The sequence below is a fragment of the Leptonychotes weddellii genome, chromosome 5 (assembly GCF_054177405.1).
Source record: "Leptonychotes weddellii isolate Sample4059 chromosome 5, ASM5417740v2, whole genome shotgun sequence".
Classification (NCBI taxonomy): domain Eukaryota; kingdom Metazoa; phylum Chordata; class Mammalia; order Carnivora; family Phocidae; genus Leptonychotes; species Leptonychotes weddellii.
This window is the reverse complement of record NC_138373.1, coordinates 6,774,711-6,790,564: the sequence shown is the minus strand read 5'-3', so window position 1 is coordinate 6,790,564 and position 15,854 is coordinate 6,774,711. Positions and strand designations below refer to the sequence as shown.

Sequence of the window (15,854 nt, the reverse complement as noted above, 5' to 3'; positions counted from 1 at the left end):
GGAGAGATCAGGGATGCAGAGAGGAACCCCCCAGGCTGCCCACTGAGGCTCCTCCCCAGGTCCGGCTCCCCACATTCCCAGCTCACCCCGGTTCAGAGTACTCCGGTAACTTCCAGGCGGCCCCCAGGTGGACAGAGCTGGCCGCAGGCCTTTTGCTGGGGAGCAGACTATCATCCAGGCTATTGTTGTTGTAGTTGCCTGGAGGAGGGGCCAGTTAGAGGCCAGTTAGAGGGGCCAGTTAGAGGCCACCCTACCAGCAGACCCAGCCCGGGACCACCACCTGTCTCCCAGAAGAGTCAACGCTCACTCTTCACTCAACAGACCAAGGTTCCTCTCTTCTTTCTCTTCACCTTGGCTTCCCTTCATGCCTACCCTCATGCACAGCGCCCTCAAACAATGAACGGGCAGACAAGCACTTAGGACACCTAATTAAATGTATGGATGAGCAGGACCAGGACAGACTCCTGCCCGTTGTCCCCACTTTGCCCGCAGATGCTCAGGGAACTCACCACACAACCCGCAGAGCCGGCCGGCGTAGGAAGACGGCACTGTCACTTCGACCAGGTGGTTCCCATCATAGCGAACTTGAAGCCCGAAGTCCGTGTAGAGGAGGGTAAAGGAGCCACTGGGCCTTATGCTCACCCGGCCTTGTGCAGGCCACAAAGGCAGGGCCACCCGGCGGCCATTCAGCTACAGAAGCAGGGAGGATGCGGTAGGGAAAGGCGCTTGGGACAAGGACAACGGGGGGCCAGGACCAGGGAGCAGACAGGGATGGCCATGCGTCTCCGGAATCGGGGCTGGGTCTGCTGTGAGCTACCCCCAGGGGCTCTACAAGCCGGACAGGCGGGTCTGCCCCACCATGAGGACGGGGATAGAAGAACCGCTGAGCGGGCTGGGGGTGTGGGGCCCGGGGAGGTGGGCGGAGGCACGCACCATGACCTTGTGCCCTTTGATCAGTGAGATTCTCAGGTTGAAGACCTGCACGTTGACAGCTCTGACGTAAGAGGCCTCCAAGTTCCCGCCGCGAAACTCATTGGTGGTGCTCACGATGAAGTAGTTCTCTAGGGACCTAGACTGGCAAGGTCGGGTCAGGATGTAGGTGCAGGTGCCCATGAAGTGGTGCAGGGCTCCGTCGAACGTCAGGTAGTGGGGGTCCCCTGAGACACTGCAGGTGGCGGTCCCTGGGGTGGAGGAGATGGAATTCAGAGACCCCCCCCCCCGAATGCTGAGCTGCCATCCCAGCCAGTCCACGTTGGATTGGGACCCAAGGCTCCTCGTGGGGTTGGCTTGTCCTGGAAAAGTCAGGCACGGGGACTGCCCCAACCTCACTGGGTCCATGAAGAGGCTGCTCAGGCTTGGGCCAATGCCTTCCAGCCCCCAGTCAGGCCCCAGCTCTCTGGGGTGCCTGCTTTAGGGCAGCCCCCCCTCGCCCCCAGCTCACCTTCCACCTGGCTGCTCACCTTGGGCATGGCACCCATAGGTGCCATCCTGCTGACGACAGACCTCCTGGGCCTGGCACCTCCACTGCATGCAGTGAACTTTACCATTGCCCTCGCAGACACAGAGCTGTCTGCAGCCTGGCTTGAACCACTGCTCCCCTACCTGGGGGAAGGAAGGAAGGAAGGAAGGAAGGAAGGAAGGAAGGAAGGAAGGAAGGAGGGAAGGGAAAGAGGTCATTCCCAGGTCTGACTGCCGGCCCACGGCTGCTCAGATCCCTGGTTTGCTTGCCAGGGAGCTGTTCCCATCATCCCGAAGCTCCGGGCTTAGCAGCAAAAGCCTGGGATTCACCCTTATTCAGTCATTCACTTGTTTGCTCCTTTGCTATTTCAACAGATAGTTATCTCTCTGCACTAGACAGATGTTAGGGATTCAGGAATGAACTGGATGGACGATGTCCCTGTCCTAACAGCTCACGACCCAGTCGGGGGGATGGTGGGGGCAGTAAACAAGTAAACTCACAATGAATCATGGAACACTACATCAAAAACTAATGATGTAATATGTGGTGATTAACATAACAATAAAAAATTTTAAAAAATAAATAAACTAATAGATCAGGGGCTCCCACACAATATGCACCCGAAGAAGACAATCAGGGGACCCAGCGAGAGTTTCCTGCCATCTACACAGACAATAAGCACTTGCTACGGAAGTTTAGAGGGAAGCCTTCTGACTCTGCTTATCGGGGAGGCTTCAAGGAGGAGGTGGCTTGTGAACAGAGCCTCAGAGCAAGGTGAAGGACTCCGACAGGCACAGTGGCTGGGGGGCAGAGCAGAGACAAAGCAGCTGCAGAGAAGGTGAAACTGACAGGAGAGCAAGGCAGGGATAGTGTTTGGTGGGCCAGCCCAGAGTGGGGCTGAGGGCTGTGACGGACACCATTCCCAGGGACAGGGTGAGGGACAGGCAAAGAAGGAAGAGAGAAGCACCGCAGACGGGGGTCTGGCTCCAAACACTGCCTCTGAGGGAGTGTGCAGACAGGGGCCCAGGCTGGGGCCAAAGTCGTTCAGCAGAGAAAGGGGCCCGTGGCAGGGAGGACATGGTGTTTGGAAAGACGTCTGCGTTTGCTCAGATGACACAGAAGTGCCTGGGCCCTCAGAGGACGAGAAACTCTGGGAAAAATGATTCAGGGGCATGGAAGGGAGAGAGGCAGGGGTCTCAGCTCTGCCGGCAGCATGGGGAAAAGCTGCTAGGGCTCCATCCCAGAGCTGGAGAAAGAAATGGGGAAGCAGATCCGGGCCCGAACGTCCCTTCCCCCAGCCATCCACGCACCGCGTGGCTTCCCGGCCTTCTGTCCCGCGCACAGGCTCGCCCAGACTTCAGAACCGGAGGTGGCAGAGCGGAGCGACCCAGTCCCAGAGGCTCACCTTGAAGTAGCCCACCGTGGGGTCGAAGCACCCGCACTGGGACCGGGGGACACACTGGAGACCGCTGAGCACGAAGTCCGGGTTGCACTCACAGCCCTCCACGCATCGGTTCTGGCAGGACATCCCAGAGAAGCGGGGATGGCAGGTGGCTGGGCAGAGCCTGGCGCACAGAGTGTACCTGCTGTTGGGCGGGCAGGTCAGAGCTGGGGGAGGGAGAAGCAGACGTGAGAAGAGCAGAGGGCAGGACAGGGAAAGGGAATGAAGTCCGTTCAGAGGCCAGCATTCGGAGGGCCCACAGCTAGAGGCTTCTGCCCAATCCCGAGAAGCAGAGAGTGACCAGGAGAAGCGGGACCAAAGAGAGTGACCTGCGGGGAGCTACCAAGAGGCAGGTCCGAGGGCGCAGACAGATCCAAGCGTCTCAGCTGCTGTATAGACACGCCCAAAGTGAGCAGTCAGGGTGATGGAGAGCAGGGGAGAACACCCATGGGGCCTCGATCAGGGCATGGCCTTGCCCTAAAGCAGGCTCCCCGGAGGCCGTGAGGGGGCTGTGAGGGGGCTGTGAGCCCGTCACCGTGCACCCACTCACGCTGGGAGTCTGTGTGTTCTGTGTGCGGAGGACGGGCGACCTGGGCATGCGTCTACACAGACATGCGTTGCTCCGCATAGCCTCAAGCGGCTGGGAGGGCTCCGAGTTTGCCAGGGACTGTGATTTTTCTCGGTGGAGGTTTCTGACTGCAGCTTTCCCTGTGCACGCGTGGAAGCAAAGGGGTTCCACCAGGGGTCCCCCCAGCCTGTGCGAACACTCGGATGCCCGCCCTCTGCTCGCATCTGCCTGTGAAGGAATGGGCCCCGCCGCTCGGCACAACTCACGGCAGAACTGGGGTCCCCTCCAGGGCTTCACCGCATAGCCGGCATCCTGGCAGATCTCGGTCAAGGCTGCCATGTGAGCACACAGCACTGACTGCAGACGCTGGAATTTACACATGTCAAACACGCAGTTCTTGAGGAACAGAGAGGCCTTGAGGTGAGGCAGACATGCCCTGAGGAGAGAGGCCAGGTCAGAGGGAACGACCCCAGGTGCCAAGGGACCCCGTCTCACAGCCCTACCATCCGTCCCCCTTCATACTCGAAGGCTCCGTGGGTGTTCACGAGCCGCCCACAGAACTGTAGCGCCGACAGACTGCTCAGAAAGCCCCGGTTGCAAGACGGAGGATTTGCGGGGTTCTTCTGGCACCTAGAAGGGACCCACCCCACATGCCCTGGAGGCTGGCATCCCGGCCCGGCCCGGCCCGGCCCCAACCCCAGCAGCGTGGCAGCTCACGGCTGCCCCTAGTGGACAGCATCTGAACGCCGAGCCCGAAAGGAGGCATGAAGACCTGGGGCTGAGCCAGCGGGGGAGGCTGCTCAGCGACCCCCAAGCGCGGCAGAGGTGGGGGCGAGCGTGGTGGCCACAAGCTCGTGAACTTGGCCTCAATGGGAGCAGGGAGAAGAACGACAGATGTGGGGGGGGTTGCATGCAGGAGAGGAGAAAGAAGAAAAGGGGTGATGCCGGTCGGAGTGCGTGCTTCTCAGAAGGGCGAAGGAGCAGAGGGCCGCGGCGGGGGTGGGGGTGTCCTCACTCCTTGTCCTCGTCCTCCGCTGTCTGCCAACTTTTGCCCAGCTCCTCCACGTCCTGCGCCGGGCTGCCGTCCGGCTTCTGGTTGTCGTTGCTGCCGTCCCCGTCGTAGTTGCCACAGAAGCCACAGAGTTTTCTAGAGTAGGTGCTGGGGCCATGGGGAGAGGCGGGTGGTGTTAGCGGAGAGAAGGGGCTCCAGTCGCCCGAGAGACCAGGGCAGAGAAGGGCAGAGCGGAGGATTAGCGGAGGTGCAGACGGTGAGCCAGGGGGCATGCCAGGCGCCAACTGCACAAGGACCTCCCACCCCTCACCCCGGAGCCATCCTTACTGCTCCCTTCCACTCATACCCCATTTCCCCACATTCCCGTTTTTTTCCTTGCGTTTGCCATTCACCACCTGCAAAGGCATTCTTTCCCTGGTTGGTTCCTCTGGGGAACCACTCTCTCTGGAAGACTGGGGTCAAGGGACCACTCTTCAGAAAGCTCCCAAGGCCCATTATGGACTCCTTCTAGCACATTCTCAAAGCATTGTGTGTATATCCAGCTATTAGCACGCTGCCCTGAAGCCATGTCCCCCTGACTCCCCATCCGGAGGGAGGTCAGCCACTGGAGGTACTTCCTACACCTGGATTAAGAGTTAGTGCCTGCTGGGCGCCTGGGTGGCTCAGTTGGTTGGGCGACTGCCTTCGGCTCAGGTCATGATCCTGGAGTCCCGGGATCGAGTCCCGCGTCGGGCTCCCTGCTCGGCAGGGAGTCTGCTTCTCCCTCTGACCCTCCTCCCTCTCATGCTCTCTGTCTCTCATTCTCGCTCTCTCAAATAAATAAATAAATAAATAATCTAAAAAAAAAAAATAGTGCCTGCGAAGGAAGGGGCGGGGGAGGGGAAGGTGCTGGGAGAGGGAGGGAGGGAGGGGCAGAGCAGGGAGACGTGGCAGCCGCCTGTGCACCCCTCACCTGGGCACACTCATATACAGCTGCTGGTCACCATCCCATCTCACCCGCAAACCAAACACCGTCTGCAGCTCCACAAATCGCCCACTTGAAGCCAGGAAAATGCCTTTCGAAGGTATGGCGGGGAGGGTGACTTGCTGACCCCCAACCTGGAAGGTGGGTCAAGGGAGAAGACGGAGACACAGACGGGGGGGTCAAGAAGAACCCCCCACCCCAGCAGACGCCCACGTCCACTCTGGAAGGCACGACAGCCCTCCACAGCAATCCTTGGTAACACACGGAATGCTCTGGAAGCTGTCCCTGAGAAGGTCAGAGGCTGCAGGCTCAGGCCAGGACCTGGCAGCCCACAGGACAAGCCACAGCCAGGCCTGGAGGCCCCGGCACGACTGAAGAGGAAAGGACCCTCACCAGCACGCGCCTGCCCCCGAGCAGCGTGATGGTGACCTTGGGTAGCGTCACGTAGATTTTGCTCAGGCTGGACATGCTTTCCTGTCCTCGGCCCTCATTCTTCGCCGCCACCCTGAAGAATGGCTCTGGTGGGGAGAGGGGTAAAGAGCACCCAGGGGCTCATTCAACAAGCATTTCTTTCTTTCTTATTTTATTTTATTTTTTTTAAAGATTTTATTTATTTATTTGAGAGAGAGAATGAGAGACAGAGAGCACGAGAGGGAAGAGAGTCAGAGGGAGAAGCAGACCCCCCACTGAGCAGGGAGCCCGATATGGGACTCGATCCTGGGACTCCAGGATCATGACCTGAGCCGAAGGCAGTCGCTTAACCAACTGAGCCACCCAGGCGCCCTCTTTCTTTCTTATTTTAAAGATTTTATTTATCCATCTGAGAGAGAGAGCGCACATGTGCGAGCACTGGGGGTGAGCAGAGGCAGAGGGAGAAGCAGACTACCAGCTGAGCAGGGAGCCTGATGCAGGACTCGATCCCAGGACCCCAGGATCAAGACCCGAGCCCAAGGCAGACGCTTAACCGACTGAGCCACCCAGGCGCCCCTCAACAAGCATTTCTGAGCGTCCACTGAGGGTGGCGCCCACACTTGGCGCTGCAGGGATAAAGACCTCCCCAGGCCCTGGCTCTGCAGTTTGAGAGGAGAGGGGGGACCCAGATGTGACTGTCGGAGCGCCTGTAACTCTGTTGAGACTCTGTCTCCCCTAAGAGACTGGGACATCCTCCAGGGCAAGGCATTTGTAATAGTTCTCTCCTCCCACTATGGCCATTATTCCAGGCGGCCCCTCACTGAACACGGGCCCAGGAAATGGCTGATAAAGGGAAATGCCTTACAGTGCATTCTCCCCGGCAGTCTGGTCCTGCGGAAGTCCTGCTTCTGGGGTGGACGTGTCAACCCTTACTCTACAGAAGGCCTTGTTCCCACCTTGCGTCTCCCGCATCTGCCCCCGCCCCCGGCCCTTTCCTGCCTCCCACTGTGCTCCCACGGCAGCCGTTCTGACCTTAGACCCCTGGCCCAGACATCTCCAGGGCCCTACCTGTCGAGTTGCCACAGGGCTGGGCCAAGATGTAGGTGCATTTGCCCATGAAGTTGAAGTGCCTCCCATCAAAGGTGATTTGATGAGGGTCTCCATAGACGACGCAGGTGGCACTGCCTGCCGAGGGGAGGGGGTGGGGAGCACATGAAGTGGCAGGCTAGGCCCCACAGCCACCTCACCCACCCACCCACCCGGTGGCATGCCCCAGTTCCTCTGGTCAAGGGAGGGATTGGGACGCTGGCGTCATACCCACTCGGACAGGCTGGCGGGCGGGGGTAGCACGACGGGAGGGTCTCACCATAGGGCTGGCATCCATACTGGCCGTTCTTCAGTTGGCACACCGTGTGAGTCCCGCACTGGAAGATCTGACACTCCATCCGACCGCCAGGCTTGCAGCGGCAACGTTCCGTGCAGTTGGCGCTGAACCACTCGGCCCCAGGCTGGGAGCAGGGGATCCAGAGTCACAACGCTCTAGCTCCCGGGGCCCTTCTCGCTTCCCCACCCCACCTTGTAGACCTAACCTTGCTCATACTCTTCTTCTTCCCACATCCTACCAGATATTCCTGTCTACCATAGGACATTGGCACACGCTGCTCTCTCACCCCGGAATGCTCTTCTGTCCCTTTCCAAATCATTCTTACGCAACCAGCAAGCAGAGTTCAGCTCAAGGGTCACAACTTTCTCGGGAAGACTTCTCAGACCCCTCCTGACTAGGTCATCCTCACAGCCCTGGGTACCTTTCTTTCCCAGGACTTACCACAATTGCACCTTCATGTTAATTTCTGTGGTTGGTTGATTGCAAGCACTCTGTGAGGGACCATGTCTCTTTATTCACTGTCGTAGCCTCAACACAAAGCACAGTGCTTGGCAGGAGTTCTCATTCAAGAAACGCTTGCTGTATCAGAGTGACCCAAGACCCAGTGTGTCCCCCAGGGTCTGAGAGCATTAGGAGAGCAAGGATCATGCCCTATTTGTGGTGGCCCCGATTCCAGGAGGGTTGAAAGTACTCAAGAAACATTCACTGGACGCGTAAATGAATCTTTGTAAGACATGCATACATGTCTCCTGGGGCTGCCAAGAGATGCTGAATGCTGATGGTTCTTTCTGAGGCTGAAGCTAATCCTAACCCTGACACAGGGACACCCAGGAGACTGGTTAAAGGGAGGTGGGGGAGAAAGTGGTCCCCAAAGAGACAAATAGGAACTCAGATGACAGATGGGAAGAACACCTGTTCTGACAAGAGCCACTGGACGGTAGTGAATAGCTTAATGCACTTTTAATAAATTACATGTGATATTCATCATAATTAGCTAAAAGTAGTAACATTTATCAAGTACTCGGTCTGCGTCGGGATCTAATTTCATCTTCACAACAATCTTACGAGGTAAATAGAAATTATGGGCACCTTTTGTAGACACAGAAACAGATCTGAAGAGGGAAAGAATCTTGCCCAAGGTCACACACAAGTGAATGCTGGAGCCCAGATTTAAAGCTCTGATCTGCTTGACTCTAGGGTGGCTCTGTCCCATATAGCCGCCACCAGCCCCTTGTGGCTCTTGAAATGTGGCTGGTCCAAATTGAGATATGCCCTAAGTGTAAAAATACACACTGGATTTCAAAGAATTAGTATGGGGGAAAAAAAGGAATGTAAGCGATCTCATTAATAACTATTCATTACATGTTGAAATGAGAATAGAGATAGAGTACATTACTGGAATTCATTTAACCTGTTTTCTTTTACTTTTAAAAAATGTGGCTATTAGGAAACGTAAAATAATGTGTGAGGCTTGCATGCTAGCCCTTTCGGACAGCAATGGCCCAGAGCCTGTGCCCCCTCAGAGCCTCTCCTTGAGTCGAATCTTCCCAGGGGTGGGGGGCCTACCAATTCGGGGAGACAGTAACTCCTGTGTTTTGACAGGATTTGCAAGTTCCTTTGGAAGAAGATCCTGGAATGCTGTGTTTTGCCCTGAACACGCCCGAAACTCTACTCAGCATCCAGGGCTTTCTGCATATGCAGGGACCCCCAGTTTTCCTTAAGAAGGAGATGAGGAAGGCGTTGGACCACCTGGCTGGCCCAGTGGGTCCTAGCTGGGCCAAAGTGAGTACTTAGCAAATATTTACTGCATGAACAGAGAGGACAATGAAAAGCCACATTTGCAAAGAATCACTCCACCATTGTGTAACTCCACCAGCTTGTGAGCTGGCCCCCTGGGACTGTTCCATGGATCCAAAGTCATCTCCCTTGGGGAGCAGATGGAACCAGAACCCACTCGCCATCTCCCTTAGGGGCTCTGGCCTCCCAGTGGTCTTACCTTATAGTAATTGTTGTTGTAGAAGCAATTGCAGGAAGAGGGATGGATGCAGCGGGACTCATGAAACAAAAAGCCAGAATTGCAGACACAGCCGGGTTTGCAGAGGGGCCCACAGTTGGGCTTGGGTCTCTCGCAGGATGCTGGGCAGGCGCAGGGCTCGAAGTGGGCATTTGGGGGGCACCTTGCTAAGGGGAGAACGGCCTGCGTCAAGCCTTCACTCTAGTGCTTTTCTCAGGGAGATTTCCTGTCTCCTCTACCCCCACCCTCAAGTTCTCTAAGAAGGAGGTCCCTATGATTCAGCCATAAAAAGGAATGAAGATCTCACACGTGGATGAACTTGAAGTTCTAGCACATGGACAAACCTTTGAAACGTGATGCTGAGTGCAAGGAGCCAGTCACAAAAGAGCACATGTTACATCACTCTATGTGTGTGCAATGTCCAGAACAGGCAAATTGACAGAGACAGAACATAGATTAGGGGTTGCCAGAGGATGGGGTACAGTGGGGGTTGGGGAGAAGGTGGAGTGACTGCTAATGGGTAGGGGGTTTCTTCGGGGCTGATAAAAATGTTCTGGATTTAGAAACTGATGTTTGCACAATCTTGTGGATATACTAAAACCACTGAATTATACACCTTAGAAGAATGGATTTTATGGTATATGAATTATATATCTATTTAAAAAAAGGATGTTGTAAGCCTAGTACTTGGCTCCCAACAACCTCCACCCACCTACGCCCTGTTTCCCTCTTGGTCAGGATGGTCCTCATTTTTTCTAAAGTTACCATGTCCCGTTCATCTCTCCTCTAAGATTGCAGTTTTCTATTAGACGCATCCATTTATCTAATTCTCATTCCTATTCACAGTCTCTTACTTTCTGCTGTTTGTCCAACACTCCATCACCTACCTGGAGTACGTCCAGGGGTTGTAGTGGTCATGGAGGTATTTGGAGTAGTTGTAGGAGGCATCACCAAGACTGTTGGCCCAATTGGTACAAGTGTTGGGCTGGGCTGGCGTGTCGTAGGAGCTGTGTGCCTTTCAGTGGGGACGGTAGATTTTTCTGTGGGGATGGTGAGTTTTTCTGTGGGGATGGTGGTCTTTTCAGTGGGGACGGTGGGTTTTTCTGTGGGGATGGTGGTCTTTTCAGTGGGGACGGTGAGTTTTTCTGTGGGGACGGTGGGTTTTTCTGTGGGGATGGTGGGTTTTTCAGTGGGGACAGTGGGTTTTTCTGTGGGGATGGTGGTCTTTTCAGTGGGGATGGTAGGTTTTTCTGTGGGGATGGTGGTCTTTTCAGTAGGGACAGTGGGTTTTTCTGTGGGGATGGTAGGCCTTTTAGTGAGGACAGTGGGTTTTTCTGTGGGCATGGTGGTTTTTTCAGTGGGGATGGTGGGTCTTTCTGTGAGGATGGTAGTTTTTTCTGTAGGGACAGTGGGCTTTTCTGTGGGGATGGTGGGCCTTTTAGTGGGGACAGCGGGTTTTTTTGTGGAGATGGTGGTCTTTTCAGTGGGGATGGTAGGCCTTTCAGTGGGGACGGTGGGTTTTCCTGTGGGGACAGTCGGCCTTTCAGTGGGGATGGTGGGTTTTGCTGTTGGGATGGTGGGTTTTGCTGTTGGGATGGTGAGTTTTTCTGTAGGGATGGTGGGTTTTTCTGTGGGGATGGTGGGTTTTTCTGTGGGGATGGTGGGTTTTGCTGTGGGGACAGTGGACCTTTCAGTGGGGATTGTGGGTTTTGTTGTTGGGACGGTGAGTTTTTCTGTAGGGATGGTGGGTTTTTCGGTGGGGATGGTAGGTTTTGCTGTGGGGACAGTGAATTTTTCAGTAGGGACAGTGGACCTTTCAGTGGGGATGGTGGGTATTTCTGTGGGGATGGTGGGTTTTTCCGTAGGGTTGATGGGTTTTTCCGTAGGGATGACAGGTTTTTCCATGGGAATCGTGGGTTTTTCTGTCGGAATGGTGGTCTTTTCAGTAGGGATGGTGGGTTTTTCTGTGGGGACTATAGGTCTTTCTGTGGTAACAGTAGTCTTTTCAGTGGGGACCATGGGTTTTTCAATGTGGACAGTGGACTTTTCTGTGGGGATGGTGGGTTTTTCTATGGGGATGGTGGTTCTCTCAGTGTGGACTGTGGGTTTTTCTGCAGGGATAGTAGGCTTTTCTGTGGAAATGGTGGCCCTTTCAGTGGGCATGGTGGGTTTTTCTGTGGGGATGGTGGGCCTTTCAGTGTCAATGTTGGTCCTTTCAGTGTCGATGGTGGTCCTTCCTGTGTGGACAGTGGGCTTTTCTGTGGAGATAGTGGGCTCTTCAAGGGGTACAGCAGTCTCTTCAATTGGGACAACAGACTCTTCAGTAGAGTCAGTGGATTCTTCAGTGGGGATGGTAGACTCTTCAGTGAAGACAGTGGGCTCTTCGGGAGGGAGAGTGGTCTCTTCAGGGGGGACAGTGGTCTCTTCAGGAGGCACGGTGTTCTCTTCAGAGGGGACAGTGGTCTCTTCAGTGTGGAAAGTGGGTTTTTCAGTGGGAATAGTGGGCTTTTCTGTGGGAACTTTGGGCTTTTCTGTGGGGATGGTGGGCTTTTGAGTGGGAATGGTGAGTTTTTCTGTGGGGAAGGTGGATTTTTCTGGGGGAAAGGTGGATCTTTCTGGGGAGGCAGTGGACATTTCTGAGGGGACTACGAGCTTTTTTGTGGAGACAGTGGCTATTTCACTGGGGACAGTGGGTTTTTCTGTGGGGGTTATAGGTTTTTCTGTGAGAGCCATGGGTTTTTCTGTGGGGACAGTGGTTATTTCACTGGGGACAGTGTGTTTTTCTTTGGGGACCATGGGTCTTTCTGTGGGGACAGTGGTTATTTCACTGGGGACAGTGAGTTTTTCTGGGGGGGCCATGGGTCTTTCTGTGGGGACAGTGGCTATTTCACTGGGGACAGTGTGTTTTTCTGTGGGAGCCATGGGTTTTTCTGTGGGGGCCATAGACTTTTCTGTGGGAGTCATAGGTTTTCCTGTGGAGACAGGGGTTTCAGAAGGGCCAGGGAGGGAAACTGGAGATTTGGAAGGAAGCTCTGTTGGCACTGTTCCTGCAAAGAAAAACAAAGAAACAAACAAATCCTGGAGTTCAGTCAAAATCATACCATCACCTTCTTCACTCACTTCGAGTTGGAGTGGGTAGGCTCAAAGAGTAACTTACACCTCTCCCACTTCCAACCCCAACCTTCACTCACTTAACAAACACTCAACAAACACTGCTCCTAATACACGTCAGACATTGTGCCAGATACGGGAAACACAACATGAACAGGATGTTGGTACTCCCTTCAGGATCGCCGTCCACTAGGTAAGGGCTTGTGGATCCAGCCACAGAAATTCACAGCATCAGTCACATTCACTCAAGCAAGCACTCTGGTAAGACCGGGAAGGTAGAGGTGGGCAGAACATGGAACACAAAGTTGCGTGAAAACTCAAGCATGACCGAGAACTGGATTCTCAGCAGCCCCAGAGATGGTCATCTCAGAACACAGCCCCCTTTCTGGGGCCCTGGACTTTGTCTTACCTCGACAAGTCCCGTGATTGATCAAGATAAAACCCACAGCAACGACAAAGGCAGTGTTGGGACCCCTGATGGCCTCCAGGATCAGCTGAAGGTAACGAGGGACAGAGAAGAGAGAAATGCAAGTGAATCCCCGGCAGGTCAGGGACTCTCCTGGTCAGTCTGTCCTCTGCCAAAAGGCCACCTTGTTCTAGCCTCAACAGTCCCACTCTGCCCCCGCTCCTTTTCAGGAGCCAGGTATCCCTCTCGGGGACACCAAGTTCACCTCTGCTCTCTTTCCAGTGGCCCATCTTCTCAGCCCTGGTTGTACCCAAACATTATGTCCCCCCGTCACCACGTTCCACACAGACGCTGACAGGGCGCTCTCCCTCTCACCTGCATGGGCTGTTGGTGCCCCAAAGGGATGGTGACAGAGGTGTTCAGCCAGTCGGGACTCTGAGACCCAACGCGGTGCCAGAGAGTAGATGGGGCACTGCCCGCAGGACTCTCCAGCAGGAGACTGAGCATAGTACCCTCTCCGAGGCCATACATGTGGTAGGGAAACTCCACACAGATCGCACCCGGGGCACAGAAGGGCCGGCTCACCAGTCTGAAAGACTGGCCCGCCTCAGAGAACTTGTCGGCCTCGATGTAAATATAGCGACCTTCCAGGCGAAAAAGAAGGGAATCGAAAGAAGGACAAGATGACAAACCTCCACAGGACAGCCCAGTGTTGTTTTCTCTCACAACACCGTGCTTTCCAAAGAGGGTCTGATGCAAACACGAAAACTCCCTACATTGTAGCAGGGTTGGGTTTTTTTGTTTTGTTTTGTTTTTTTCCCTGCTTGTTTTGGACTTCTAACTGAAGAAGGCAGGATCAGAAAGAAAGGGAAAACCAAGCCAGCAGCCCAGACTCCTTTGCTGACTGCATCAGTAAATGTCTTGACTGAAAATGAGAGTGTGGATTTTGAAGCCTTGGGCTCAGCGAAGTGAGATGCCTGCATTTTCGGGGGGGGGGGTTCAGTGACCCCCACAGCCAAGAGAATCTTCAACTCACTCTACTTCTGTCATCTCCACAGCTTTGGCCCCATGGCAGCTTCCCAGGAAACACCTGCTGGCTGATCTTCACCACCTACAATATCTTCTTCCATCAATCCAGCCAACCCCCCAGCTGGGAGAAAACCCAGTAATTTGTTGGCTTGAGGGGTCCTAAATCTCCTCACCTTCAAAAGCGCCTGCACCCTGGATATGCATGTTTTTATTTCCCCGGGTCCAGTGTCCGCCATCCCCTAATGCCTGGGCCCAGTCACAGAAGGGATGGGCATCATCTTCAAAGTCACACTGAGGAAAGCTCTCTAGGGGGTCAAAATGGGAGATGTGAGCAACGTGGGCCATGCTCTCTATTCCTCACCACGCCCCGTCCTGCCCCCAGTTCTGAGCCATCTGGTCCTCCCAGGGCCTTGTTCTCACCCCCACAGGGAGCAGTGCTGATTGCATCCACTGCCACAGCTGGCTCTGGGGTCTCTCCAAACACACCCACCAAGGTGAACTGAAGAGAGAGAGAAAGGGGGCTGGGAGTGAAAAACCAGCCCAAAAGCCCCAACCCTCCCCCCATCTAATTTTATTCTATTCAGGAACCCAGGCACCCTGCTCCCAGGGCCCAGACCCTCAATCCATTTCAATACCAGAGGTGCCTACCATGTGCAAGGAATCCTGACCTCTTTGCTCGTCTGTACCTGAATCTGTCCCTGGCCTGTGTAATTGACAGAAACAGGCTGCCAGGTGGGTCCGGGTTGTCCTGAGAAGAGAGTGTGTTTCCGGATGCTGCCTGCGATGGAAGGAATCCGAGAGATAACTGACTTATTAAGGGGACTGAAAAATGACTTCAAACCTATACTCAGGGGCGCCTGGGTGGCTCAGTTGGTTAAGCGACTGCCTTCAGCTCAGGTCAAGTCCCGCATCAGGCTCCCCCTGCTCTGCGGGGGGCCTGCTTCTCCCTCTGCCTCTGCCTTCCACTCCCCCTGCTTGTGCTCTCTCTCTCTCTGTCAAATAAATAAATAAAATCTTAAACAAAAACAAAAACAAAAACACACCTATACTCAGAAGGGTGAGTAGCCAAGAGAAAACTTGGGAGTGTATTCCTCTCTCCCAAATGCAAACACAACCTTCTCTCTCACTCTCCTGGCACTGGTATCTGTTGTTCCAGAAGCGGGCACTCTCCTGGCTCCCTGATTCCACTCCATGGAGTAACCTTGCATATATCCTAGATTTCCCTAGACCCTGAGGGATGCCCCATAGTTTCCTGTCAACCTAACCCTGGGAGATGAGCCTCAGGTCCGTGTAAAGCCAGCGACTGCCAATCTTACCCAAGACGGAAGCATAGACGGTGAGGGCTGCACCAGGTGACTGTCCATGGAGGATGTAGTGGAAGGACAGGCTCAGACAGCCAGAGGAATGGCTCAGGGGGCTCAGGAGGACAGATTTCTGCCCTGGTTTTGCATTCTTGGGGTCCAGGAGCATGTAGAAGCCACCTACCAAGTAAAAGGCCAGTAAGGTGGGGTGGCTGAAATTGAGGGAGTCTGGCACAGGGATAGGGCCCTGTGCCGGCAGGGGTCCTGGGCCTGGGAAGCCCCAACAGCTGCCTAGGATCAGCCAGCGCTCAGGTGGGCCTACATCTGGCCGAGGCCTTCGAGCCTTCCAGAAATGCTTGGCAAGAGCGGTAAGGACGCAGGCACTGCCTTATGAAATGCAGCATCCTCTCAGAAGCAGCAGCCAGAACCCTGCCCTTTGGGTTCTGATGCTTTAGGTCCCCGAGAGTCATGCCCTCTTCCTTTTCTTGACCCACTGGGTATAGTTGATTCACACAGACTAGCGAGAGAGGGCCGGTCCAAGGCCTAGAACCCAGCATCTCTCCACCCTACCGACCCCAGCAGCTCAGGCAGCCAATCAGCTTGGACCTCGCTCCGTGACGCAACTGGTAGCCGGGGGAGGAGAATAAGGCTGCGCAGGCGTGCTGGTCCCTGATTCCCACGCGCTCCTGCTGGGTGAGCAAGCTCGCGCCCGGCCTGGAAAGGCCGGCTTCGGGAAGGCAGAAAAGAGGGTTTG

General features: G+C 55.0%; 1 protein-coding gene across 1 annotated transcript in view; it reads right to left on the bottom strand.

The window, feature by feature from the left end:
- ZAN (zonadhesin) overlaps window positions 1-15,854 on the bottom strand; it is a 33,384-nt gene that overhangs the window by 13,362 nt on the left and 4,168 nt on the right. Inside the window, exons 7-29 of the mRNA XM_081822773.1 lie at window positions 15,116-15,280; window positions 14,486-14,577; window positions 14,220-14,298; window positions 13,973-14,104; window positions 13,146-13,414; window positions 12,774-12,858; window positions 12,241-12,300; window positions 11,711-11,841; window positions 11,508-11,527; window positions 10,141-11,444; window positions 9,236-9,420; window positions 7,222-7,363; window positions 6,924-7,040; window positions 5,838-5,962; window positions 5,433-5,578; window positions 4,484-4,627; window positions 3,991-4,098; window positions 3,735-3,904; window positions 2,865-3,067; window positions 1,461-1,602; window positions 934-1,181; window positions 510-690; window positions 84-198 (exon numbers count right to left, since the gene is read on the bottom strand). Coding sequence (XP_081678899.1) covers window positions 84-198; window positions 510-690; window positions 934-1,181; window positions 1,461-1,602; window positions 2,865-3,067; window positions 3,735-3,904; window positions 3,991-4,098; window positions 4,484-4,627; window positions 5,433-5,578; window positions 5,838-5,962; window positions 6,924-7,040; window positions 7,222-7,363; window positions 9,236-9,420; window positions 10,141-11,444; window positions 11,508-11,527; window positions 11,711-11,841; window positions 12,241-12,300; window positions 12,774-12,858; window positions 13,146-13,414; window positions 13,973-14,104; window positions 14,220-14,298; window positions 14,486-14,577; window positions 15,116-15,280 — 4,363 coding nt within the window. The remainder of the gene's footprint in view (window positions 1-83; window positions 199-509; window positions 691-933; window positions 1,182-1,460; window positions 1,603-2,864; window positions 3,068-3,734; window positions 3,905-3,990; window positions 4,099-4,483; window positions 4,628-5,432; window positions 5,579-5,837; window positions 5,963-6,923; window positions 7,041-7,221; window positions 7,364-9,235; window positions 9,421-10,140; window positions 11,445-11,507; window positions 11,528-11,710; window positions 11,842-12,240; window positions 12,301-12,773; window positions 12,859-13,145; window positions 13,415-13,972; window positions 14,105-14,219; window positions 14,299-14,485; window positions 14,578-15,115; window positions 15,281-15,854) is intronic.